We start from the raw sequence: 11239 nt of genomic DNA on the forward strand, positions 1-11239 counted from the left end.
CTTCCCAAGTGACTCTAGGCTTGTGTCAAGTTGACAGCTGATGCGAACTATAACACATGGCAATCCTCCTGTCGGAGCCTCTTGAGTGCTATGATTCCAGGTGTAAGTCACTATACCCATCTTAGAATGCTATATTTTTAAAGAAAATAGTAAGATTGTCAAGATGGCTCTGTGAGTAAAAGTCCTTGTAGTGAGGGCAAGCCTGAAAATCCCAAGTGTGAACCCCGGAACCCAAGGTGAGAGGAGAGACCCTTCTCCTGAAGTGTAAGTGTGTGTGTGTGCGTGTGTGTGTGCATGTGAACGCATGCGTGTTTGTGTGCTTGCGAGCGTGTGTGTATGTGTGCTGTGTGCATGTGGTTGTGTATATATGTCTATATCACTAAGCAATAATAAATTAAATTAACTAAAGACAAACACATCTTGGTTTCATACTGATATGCCTAATTCAAGATCCAGAGCTTTGCTCTCACATGGTTATGTATTCCGAGTTCCCAGTTCCCTTTATCAACTTGATGTGTTCACGATTCTTAGAGTAACCCCAGTTTCCCTGCCGCCCCCACGAAGGTCCAGAACAGCAGGACAAGACCTTTACTTTTGTGCTCTCCTTTGCTTAGGACTCAGGCTGCTCATGAATCCATGTCACACTTTTCACACAGTCCAGGGGGCTTTGGAGAACTTCTAGAAGGAAGGCTGGGTGTACAGCCCTGCTCTGCTGAAGGACATGATAGTTACTTACAGACTGCTCCGTGTTAGACAAGAGTGCCACCTGCTGGAAGCGTGGTGGAAAGGCTCCAGAGAGAAGGGCTTGCTGAGGGTAGACATCCATTGAGTGCTCCCAGAAAGCTGCAGGCCACTGTAAGGCATCTGAGAAAGCCAGAGCCTTCAAAGAGGGTTGTCAGAGGGGTGGGTCTGACCCAGCTAGGAGCTGTCACGGCTTCAGAGCCTCTTTTGGCCAAGCGGTTTGCTGTCCCTCCAACCAAATCTAGTGAGGCGCAAAGGGATCAGAGTCCCAAGAGAGGGAGGAGACAGGAAGAAGGAGGTGCGAGGCAGGGGGGACCTTAACTGCCCTCGGCACCACCAGGCTGCTGGAGCCCCACACACAACAACAAGAAAAGGGGGAAACCATGAAGTGATCGCGAGTGACAGAATGAATGAGGCAGGGTTGCAGTTGGTTCATGTGATATGTTTTATTGGTTTGTGATATGCAATTTAAGATAAAGCAGGGGTTGTTATTTCTTGGCATACTAGTCTGAGAAAGTCTTTATACTCACCTTATTGTGGCAGCACCAAGGGTTGACTCTTGCTAAGTTGAGACAAGGCAGGGATGGTCTCATGAGGGCAGATGGCTAAGTGGGCGGGCTATGTGAGGACACTATAGGTAGTATGACTCCAGAGAAGAATTTCCTAGGAGACAGTGGAAGAGAAGATGGCCTCTTCTTGGGAACTGGAAGCCAATTTTTACTTGGTCCCGTGGGAAGCAGGGGTGCTTAGGAAACATGCATTATGATCTGAAACCCAGTGACATAATTGAAGGGCACAGCTTGAAGGTCAATTTGAGAGCCTCAGATCTTGTATTGGCAGGACGTGGGGACACAGCAACAGGACTTCAGCAACTGGACTAACAGCAAGAAGATCCACAGCCTGAAGAGCAGCAGGGCTTGCAACAGCTGGACTGGCAGCAGCAGGGCTTACAGCAGCTGGACTGACAGCAGCAGGGCTTGCAGCAGCTGGACTGACAGCAGGACCCACAGCCTGAAGAGCAGCAGGGCTTGCAGCAGCTGGACTGACAGCAGGACCCACAGCCTGAAGAGCAGCAGGGCTTGCAACAGCTGGACTGACAGCAGGACCCACAGCCCGAAGAGCAGCAGGGCTTGCAGCAGCTGGACTGACAGCAGCAGGGCTTGCAGCAGCTGGACTGACAGCAGGACCCACAGCCTGAAGAGCAGCAGGGCTTGCAGCAGCTGGACTGGCAGCAGGACCCGCAGCCTGAAGAGCAGCAGGGCTTGCAACAGCTGGATTGACAGCAGCAGGGCTTACAGCAGCTGGACTGACAGCAGGACCCACAGCCTGAAGAGCAGCAGGGCTTGCAGCAGCTGGATTGACAGCAACAGGGCTTGCAGCAGCTGGACTGACAGCAGCAGGGCTTGCAATCCCCACAGCTGGAGCAGGAACAGGCAGGTACACAGCAGCACACAGGCTTGCAGCAGCTGGAGCCACAACCTCCACAGCTGGAGCCACAGCCTCCACAGCTGGAGCCACAGCCTCCACAGCTGGAGCAGGAACAGGCAGGCACACAGCAGCACACAGGCACACAGCAGGTGGAGCCACAGCCTCCACAGCTGGAGCCACAGCCCCCACAGGTGGAGCCACAGCCTCCAGAACAGCCACAGCAGCTCATGGTTCTGGTGTTTGGTTGAGGATGGAGTAGGTCAGGGAAGCAGGTGTAGAGGAAGATGTACAGATGTGCAGCCTCTGAGCCTTTATATCCCTGCCCAGGGTCAGGTGTAAACTGTGCATGGTCACTTCCTGGTTCCTGTCTGTGTCATAGTCTAGGACTCTCTTCTGTATGGTGTTTTCTAGTACCTCTGGTTTCCTTGTGCCTTTCCCAAACAGACTGCCATGTCTCCCTAGGAATGTTGCTCCTCAGTAAACATCAACAAGTGTCCAGTAGCACCCCCCTTCTTTGTGGTCATAGGGAAGCACGGAGACAGGAATGAACGACCCAGGTACAATGTACTTGCTAGTTTATTTGAGTACAGCTTCTGTATTTTCCAAGACCACTTTTTAAAATTTTCTGTAAAGACAGGGTTTCTCTATGTAGGTAGCTCAGGCTGACCTGGGACTTGCAGATGTCTATCCTACCTGCCTCAACCCCTCTAGCGCTAGAATTATAGGTGTGTTCCAACACACCCGATCCAACATTGCCTTCTAAAGATATATTTCTTGCTAAAGCAGAACCAGGGCACTCGGGTCCTGACCTTTAGAAGTTCTACCTAAGGACTGATTCTTCAGGTCTAGAGCCTGGGCTCAACTCTGATGTCTGCTGGGCTCCTGTCTGCTCAAGACATTGTGGGAAGCCTTGCATGTAGACTGAAACACCATCTTGGTCCCAGAGCTCAGCTCCACTCCACATAGTGCGTATCTCTGTCTAGAAAAGGCACATTCTAGGCCATTCGGACTGTCACCCAGTGATGGACAAGTGTAGGTAGTATACCAATTGTCCAATGATACTTAAATACAAATTTGTGTAAATATGTCTAGAATCCTGCCTGGGGTCTGAGCAGCGAAAATGTTCTATGGTGTTCCCCCAGAAGCCACATGGTGGCACTGGAGAGTCCGCTGTCCGGCAGCCTCACACTCAGAGGTTCTTTCCTCTGGCCTTTCACGCTCCACTCTCCACACTCCCTATCTTGTTGGAGAAGGAGCAGCTGTATCTGGATGCAGGTGTAAAGATGCCAAAGAAACCTTGGCAAGCACAAGGTGCACCTAGGAGCACCCAGACCATCCAGGATGAAACCTGACTCTGGCCTCCCCTGAAGGCCGGGTCTCAAAGAGGCACAGGGTCCTCTAGCTCCCTTCTATCTTCTACTCATATCCAAGTACTGAAATAACTCACCAGATTCTGTCGGAGCTCCTCTCACTATGTTTGGCCAGGCTGCCTCTGAGGACAGAGGGGACCTCACACCCGCAGACCCTTGTTCTTCAGACTCCATCTATCGTCTTTAGAATTTTAGGGCTAACCAGCAAAGCGGGGAATTATAAGCCATCCCCACTGAACCATCAACACGGCACACACACCAGGAATCTCCTGCTTTAATAGGTGCCATCCCTAAAGGGGATTTGAGCCCTGTGCTCCAGGACACGTGTGTTTCTATGATATACACATGCTTTCATATAAGTGTGCAGTATTTATTGCGTATATACAAACTTTATCTTTTTATGTTTAAAATACTAGCGTAGCTCAGCGCCTTGCTTTTCGTCGGGGCGTGGGCATCTCCTGCAGAGTCAGCATCAGAGAGCAGTCCAACGAGCTCTAAAGACAGCAGACTAAATATGGGCCTGGTGATGCACACCTGAGGCAGGAGGACTGCCACAAGTTCCATGCTTGGCTACAGAGCAAGACCCTGCTGAAAACAGAACAAAACCCCTGAAAAGATTAAACATGCAGCTATGGCTGTTTCTAAAACAATTTTATAAAACTGGAAACAACTTTTTTTTTAGCAAGCTTGAAAACTTGGGGGAATGGACACATTTCAGAAAGAATGAAACTGCCAAATGCATAGGAAATAATTTTGAAAAATTGGACAAACCAGTAAAAACCTCAGAAGGCACTGAAACATTCCTCAGATCTTAAGCCCTATAAAATCCCAAACACAGCAGGTTCACACCTGAGTTCTCATAGATGTTCCTCTTAATAAGAAAAATAACCCAAAAGGGAAAGATAAAGACTCCTAAAGCAAGGAAGGGCTGCCAGATAAAAGATAGGGACCCACATCGTCACCCGCCAAAGTACACAACTTCTAAATTTAAATTTAAAAATCCAATATGGCTATTTTGTACAACAAGGCAGAACCAAAGAGAGCCTATATGAGAACACAGGAAGGACTCACTGCTAGAAAACATCACTGTAAGCCAGATGTGGTGGCCCAGATGTGGTGTCTGCCGTGCCCATGACCCCAGCAGTCAGGAAGATGATTGCTTACAGTGTGAGGCCAGCCTGGGCTACACAGTAAGGCTGTGTCTCAAAAGGGGAGAGGAAAGGGAGGAGAGGAGAGGGGAGAGGAGGGGAGGGGAGGAGAGAAGAGGGGAGGAGAGGGGGACTAAGGAGATGGTGGCTCAGTTAGGAAAGTGTCCACCTTGTAAACATTAGAACCTGACTTTTAGTCCCAGAACCTGATTAAAAATGCCAGGAATTGCTGGGAATAGTGGCAGAAGCCTTAACTCCTAGCACTCAAGACCAAGGTAGGCAGATCTTTATGAGCTGGAGGCTATCCCGATCTAGACAACAAGTTCCAGGACAGCCTGGGATACAGACTAACATCACATTTAAAAACAAAACATCCAGGACCACTAGTGCATGCTTGTATCCCAAAGCTGAGTAGGACATTGTAAAGGAAAACTCTTAATCTTCGCAGCCTGTACAAGGTTTTGTAAGAACTTTTATCTTAGCCACAAGCAACACGGATTTACACAAACTGTACTTCCAGTTAGCTCTTGTGTAATCTAAGTTGCTTGCTCTGTGGGATCAGTTATCTCTTCTAAATCCTGTGATGAGATTTGCTTTCTCAGCCTCAGCTTCCATTTGGAAACAGCAAAGCTGAATTATTCCACTACATTTCCAATGAAATTCAAAATTGACATTTCAGTTAGCTGCCATTTTATTAGCTTTGATGGAGGCAAACCTCTATACAACTACTTTGCTTTTTATTTCAAATGTTATAACTAACTGCTAATTTCCTGCACTTGGCGAGCCACTTTTAAAGAAAGAGAAAAAAGAGGCAATATTTTCCTATAAATATAGTTCAAAAACTGTCCCTAATTTCTTATATTTTCTCTCTCTCTCTCTCTCTCTCTCTCTCTCTCTCTCTCTCTCTCTCTCTCTCACACACACACACACACACACACACACACTTTAAGATAGGCATGCCGAAAATGACTTTTCTTATGGAACAAGTTAAGAAAAATGCACACACAAAACTGAAGAGACCAGAGCTTTAATGCTGGGTTATGCTGGGGATTCTGGGGCAGATTACATTTTACCCCAGTTTGTTTTAACACGTAGTACTTCTCAAAAGGGTTAGGCATCAGGATGCTCCCTGGGGAGCACCAATCTGGCAAAAGCTTGATATTAGCACAGTTCACAAAGACAGTAGAGATCTCCTGACATCCCTCACTTTGATGGTTCGGCAGATACCCAAGGACCAAGATATTCCCTGGCATTTGGTAGATAGCCCCCCACCAAACAAAAACAAAAACAGAAACAAATCCAAGCCAGAATCTGAAAGACAAAGTCAGTCACAAAATGGTAGTGGCCAGAATGGTTGGGAAAGAATCTAAACAGCTCAACAGAGAGCCACACCCACAGGAGTGCAAAGCCCAATGAGGACTAACTAGGGAGAAATTTACTGATAGTCAAGTTTTTCTCAGAGTCCAAAATGAAGCCCATATACACATTTTCAGTCTGAGACACCTGGTAACTCCTAGATAGTAAGGGCGAGATCTGTGGTGGACCACAAGCAAGGCTATGGACCTGCCACTAAGTGAGCCAATAACTCTTGAACCGGTCAGAGGGAGTGTATTTACCAAGTGCACATTCCTTACAGGTTCAGCCTGTGATAGGCTCAAAAATGTTCACCTCAATACAGATCACTCCAGTCTCTGCCATAGGGTCAGAAAAGCCCACTAGGCCTCTCCTACTCTTGGGAGTCCTTTCTCACTTTCCCTTAGCAAATTTACATCCGTGGCTTTGGAGACCATCCATCATCCAGTACCATCACTATAAGAATAAAATCTGACCGTTCATTCAAAGGTATCTTAAGCCAGCCTTGGTCCAAACACAGATGAACAGGAAAAAAATGGTTTCCTGCCAGTTGTTACCCCCTCCCCATCCCCACCCCCCCACAATCAAACCAGGAGATTAGCGTGGACGTTTACTGACAGCCAAGCTGGCCCAGCATGGTCATGCACCTGGTAGGTTCGAAAGTAAACAGGACATAAAATAAAGAGATGAATCCACACACGTTGTTGTTGTTGCTGTTGTTGTTGAGAGGCAGCATGGGCGAGCGTGTAAATTGTGTTCTCCTCTCTCCCTACGGAACCAGCCATTCTGGGCTGAGGCCCAGCTCTGCAAAGCTGTAAGTAAGCTAGCTGTCTCACGTTTGTTGCTCTGACCATCCAGGGCTCTAGTATGAAGTCAGGATCTCAGTTTCTCACCCTAGCTTCCCAGGTAACTTCACCCAGAGCCTCTCAGAACACCCACATCCACTTCTCCGCTTTGCCCAATAGGAATGGGAACAACTGATGCTCGCCGAGTGGGAAGGCGAGGGAATTGTCTCAGGGAAGGTAATTCTGCCCCTGTGTGGGACCACTCAATTTCGCTCCTCCCATCAGGACTCTTATCGTGAGGGTCTTCTGACTGGCCACCAAAGTTCTTACTGAAATTCTTAGGGTCAGGAGCCTGCGCCCTGGCAGCCCTGATGAGCTAGGCTCAACCACCCTTCCTCCGCAGGCCAATTAAACAAATAAATAATAACAAAAATCAGAGAAAGGAGATTTACTCTGGGGAGCCACAAAGAGGAACAAAGAGGCCCAGTCCATCTTTGGAGTCCTGACGTGATGTTCAGATTTAAAGAGTGAGAGGTATACCTAATTACGCAGTCCTGGTCAAGGTGTGGTCTTGCCCATTGCTGACCCTTCATTGTCTTAGCCCCCTTAATAAATCCTTCCCTTCCCTTTGTCTGTCCATGGGTCCATACAACTCATTGTAAAAAGGCCCAAGATCCTGGGAACTCAGCATCTGCCCTCTAGGCTTATATCTGTGCCTGTGACAACAGGGGGTCCCTCTGTAGCCCTGGCTGGCCTGTAACTTGCTAGCTAGACTAGGCCATCTAGAGCTCATAGAGATCTGCCTGCCACTGTCTCCCTGGTACTGGGATTAAATGTGTACATCACCACGCCTGGCAAAAGTTTGTTTTAAAACACAACACTTACAGCAGTTGGCATTTCCCAAGGAAATAAAGCTATCTTGGGAAGACAGCATGGGGGGAATTCAGTCAAAGCGTTCTGTGGAAACCCAGGTCTGGCATGGCCCATGTAAAGGAGAAGAGGCAGATGAGCTGGAGAGTCACAGAATGGAAGCAAGGCTCACTGCTCTCTTTACAGCTCAAAGGAAGGGGCCTGGACATCTTCTGGATTCTTGTTAATGTTTCCCGGAAAGCATCATTCTCCAGGAGATGTGGCAGTCTGTTTGGGAATGGGTAATGGCACGCAGAAAAGAGAGCTGGACTGTGACTCAGACAGGAACCAGGAACTGGTCACATGCAGCCTCACACTTGACCCTGGTCAGGGATATAAAGGGCCCAGGCTCAGGAGTCTCCACACCTACACATCTTCCCTCTCCATCTTTTCCTCTGACCTACTCCATCCTCAACCAAACGCCAGAACCATGAGCTGCTGTGGCTGTTCCGGAGGCTGTGGCTCCAGCTGTGGAGGCTGTGGCTCCAGCTGCTGTGTGCCTGTGTGCTGTTGTGTGCCTGCCTGTTCCTGCTCCAGCTGTGGAGGCTGTGGCTCCAGTTGTGGGGGCTGTGGCTCCAGCTGTGGGGGTTGTGGCTCCAGCTGCTGCAAGCCCGTGTGCTGCTGTGTACCTGCCTGTTCCTGCTCTAGCTGTGGAGGTTGCAAGCCCTGCTGCTCTTCAGGCTGCGGGTCCTGCTGTCAGTCCAGCTGCTGCAAGCCCTGCTGCTCTTCGGGCTGCGGGTCCTGCTGCCAGTCCAGCTGCTGCAAGCCCTGTTGCTGCCAGTCCAGCTGCTGCAAGCCCTGCTGCTCTTCGGGCTGCGGGTCCTGCTGTCAGTCCAGCTGCTGCAAGCCCTGCTGCTCTTCGGGCTGCGGGTCCTGCTGCCAGTCCAGCTGCTGCAAGCCCTGTTGCTGCCAGTCCAGCTGCTGCAAGCCCTGCTGCTGTCAGTCCAGCTGCTGCAAGCCCTGCTGCTCTTCGGGCTGCGGTTCCTGCTGCCAGTCCAGCTGCTGCAAGCCCTGTTGCTGCCAGTCCAGCTGCTGCAAGCCCTGCTGCTGTCAGTCCAGCTGCTGCAAGCCCTGCTGCTGTCAGTCCAGCTGCTGCAAGCCCTGCTGCTCTTCAGGCTGCGGGTCCTGCTGCCAGTCCAGCTGTTGCAAGCCCTGCTGCTCTTCAGGCTGTGGGTCTTCTTGCTGTTAGTCCAGTTGCTGAAGTCCTGTTGCTGTGTCCCCACGTCCTGCCAATACAAGATCTGAGGCTCTCAATTTGACCTTCAAGCTGTGCCCTTCAATTATGTCACTGGGTTTCAGATCATAATGCATGTTCCCTAAGCACCCCTGCTTCCCACGGGACCAAGTAAAAATTGGCTTCCAGTTCCCAAGAAGAGGCCATCTTCTCTTCCACTGTCTCCTAGGAATTCTTCTCTGGAGTCATACTACCTATAGTGTCCTCACATAGCCCGCCCACTTAGCCATCTGCCCTCATGAGACCATCTCTGCCTTGTCTCAACTTAGCAAGAGTCAACCCTTGGTGCTGCCACAATAAGGTGAGTATAAAGACTTCCTCAGACTAGTATGCCAAGAAATAACAACCCCTGCTTTATCTTAAATTGCATATCACAAACCAATAAAACATATCACATGAACCAACTGCAACCCTGCCTCATTCATTCTGTCACTCGCGATCACTTCATGGTTTTCCCCTTTTCTTGTTGTTGTGTGTGGGGCTCCTGCAGCCTGGCGGTGCCGAGGGCAGTTAAGGTCCCCCCTGCCTCGCACCTCCTTCTTCCTGTCTCCTCCCTCTCTTGGGACTCTGCTCCCTTTGCGCCTTACTAGATTTGGTTGGAGGGACAGCAAACCGCTTGGCCAAAAGAGGCTCTGAAGCCGTGACAGCTCCTAGCTGGGTCAGACCCACCCCTCTGACAACCCTCTTTGAAGGCTCTGGCTTTCTCAGATGCCTTACAGTGGCCTGCAGCTCTCTGGGAGTACCCAATGGATGTCTACCCTCACCAAGCCCTTCTCTCTGGAGCCTTTCCACCACGCTTCCAGCAGGTGGCACTCTTGTCTAACATGGAGCAGTCTGTAAGTAACTATCATGTCCTTCAGCAGAGAAGGGCTGTACACCCAGCCTTCCTTCTAGAAGTTCTCCAAAGCCCCCTGGACTGTGTGAAAAGTGAGACATTGATTCATGCGCAGCCTGAGTCCTAATTTTCCTCTATTCCTGATCCTCTGATGTACTCCATTCTCAGGCCAACATCAGAACCATGAGCTGCTGTGGCTGTTCTGGAAGCTGTGGCTCCAGCTGTGGGGGCTGTGGCTCCTGCTGCTGCAAACCTGTGTGCTGCTGCATGCCTGCCTGTTCCTGCTCCCGTTGTTGGGAGGTTGCAAGGGTGACTCTGGCTCCTGTGGGGACTGCTAGGGAGGCTGTGGCTCCTGTGGGGGCTGCAAATCCTGCTGCCACCAGTCCAGCTGCTGTATCCCTGTATGTTGCCAGTGCAAGATCTAAGACTGGCCAGAGACCTCAGGTGGCAGAGCTGATGCAGGTACCCTGGCTGTCTAGTTGCTCTGTCCTGGGGCTCAATGCTTTTCACACTTCAGCTCACTGAAGACGCCTGCAACTTGCAGAGGATTCCAGATGCCTCCTCCCAACGGGACTCCACACCTGGCTCCATGCTCATCTCCTCTCTGGTAGGTTTTCTTCCCCATCTGCCCTCTTCGGAAGTCAATCTGGCAGCTTTCCCCCTCTCACCGGGCTTAATGCCTAGTCTTTGTCCTTCTGGCTTCCTGAGGACTAGTTCCTGGTACTGGACCCCTAAGTAAATACACAGCACAAACTCAGTCTCCCATCTTCTCTTTTTCCTCCTATAACCTCCTGCACCCTCTCAACCCTCTTAGTCTGCCCCTTAGTAGTGACCTCATGGTTTTCTGTGCTGTACCTGTCCTCTGCTGGGCTCTAGGTACAGAGCCAATTAGAGCCCAGCCCTCCATTGACTGTGGATGGGCAGCGCTGGAGGACAGATGCAGCGACTGGTGTGGGAGGGAATAGGTGGCTGTCTGGTCACTTGTTGGAGGGGAGGGTGTGTGCGTAACCACTGCTTCTCTGTCACATGGGTGTCTCAGAAGCCTGTTCTCTAGAGGACGCCTCGCATAGAAGTATTACAGTTGCTGAGTTTTGTCACGAGACATTCCAGGAAGAGTGATTTAACAAGTCCCCTCCGCGTGCTGGACAGGAATGATGGGCTGGCTGGGTTTGTGGCAACTTGTCACAAGCTAGAGTCACGAGATAGGAAGGAGCCTCGGTGAAGGAGCCTCCATGAGACCCAGCCGTGAGGCATTTTCTCAATTAGTGATCAATGGGGAAGGATCAATGCTGGGTGCTGTCACCCCTGGGCAGGTGCTCCTGGGTTCTATAAGAAAGCAAGCTGAGCAAGCCAGTAAACAACACCCCTCCACAGCCTCTGCATCAACTCCCGCCTCCAGGTTCCTTCCCTGCTTGAGTTCCTGTCTGGACTTCCTC

The 11239-nt window shown here is 50.3% G+C and overlaps 2 protein-coding genes across 2 annotated transcripts; one reads left to right on the forward strand and one right to left on the reverse strand.

The window, feature by feature from the left end:
• Positions 1 to 1618: 1618 nt before the first annotated feature.
• Positions 1619 to 2398, reverse strand: LOC142851364 (uncharacterized). Its single transcript, XM_075975221.1, has one exon. It carries the CDS (start codon positions 2396 to 2398, stop codon positions 1619 to 1621), a length of 780 nt encoding a protein of 259 aa, XP_075831336.1.
• Positions 2399 to 8164: 5766 nt separating this feature from the next.
• On the forward strand, positions 8165 to 10228 carry LOC142851035 (uncharacterized). The gene is made up of 2 exons (XM_075974927.1): positions 8165 to 8844; positions 10183 to 10228. The coding sequence occupies exons 1-2, from the start codon at positions 8165 to 8167 to the stop codon at positions 10226 to 10228; spliced, it is 726 nt and encodes a 241-aa protein (XP_075831042.1).
• Positions 10229 to 11239: the final 1011 nt, after the last annotated feature.

The sequence above is a fragment of the Microtus pennsylvanicus genome, chromosome 5 (assembly GCF_037038515.1).
Source record: "Microtus pennsylvanicus isolate mMicPen1 chromosome 5, mMicPen1.hap1, whole genome shotgun sequence".
In the NCBI taxonomy this organism is placed as follows: Eukaryota; Metazoa; Chordata; class Mammalia; order Rodentia; family Cricetidae; genus Microtus; species Microtus pennsylvanicus.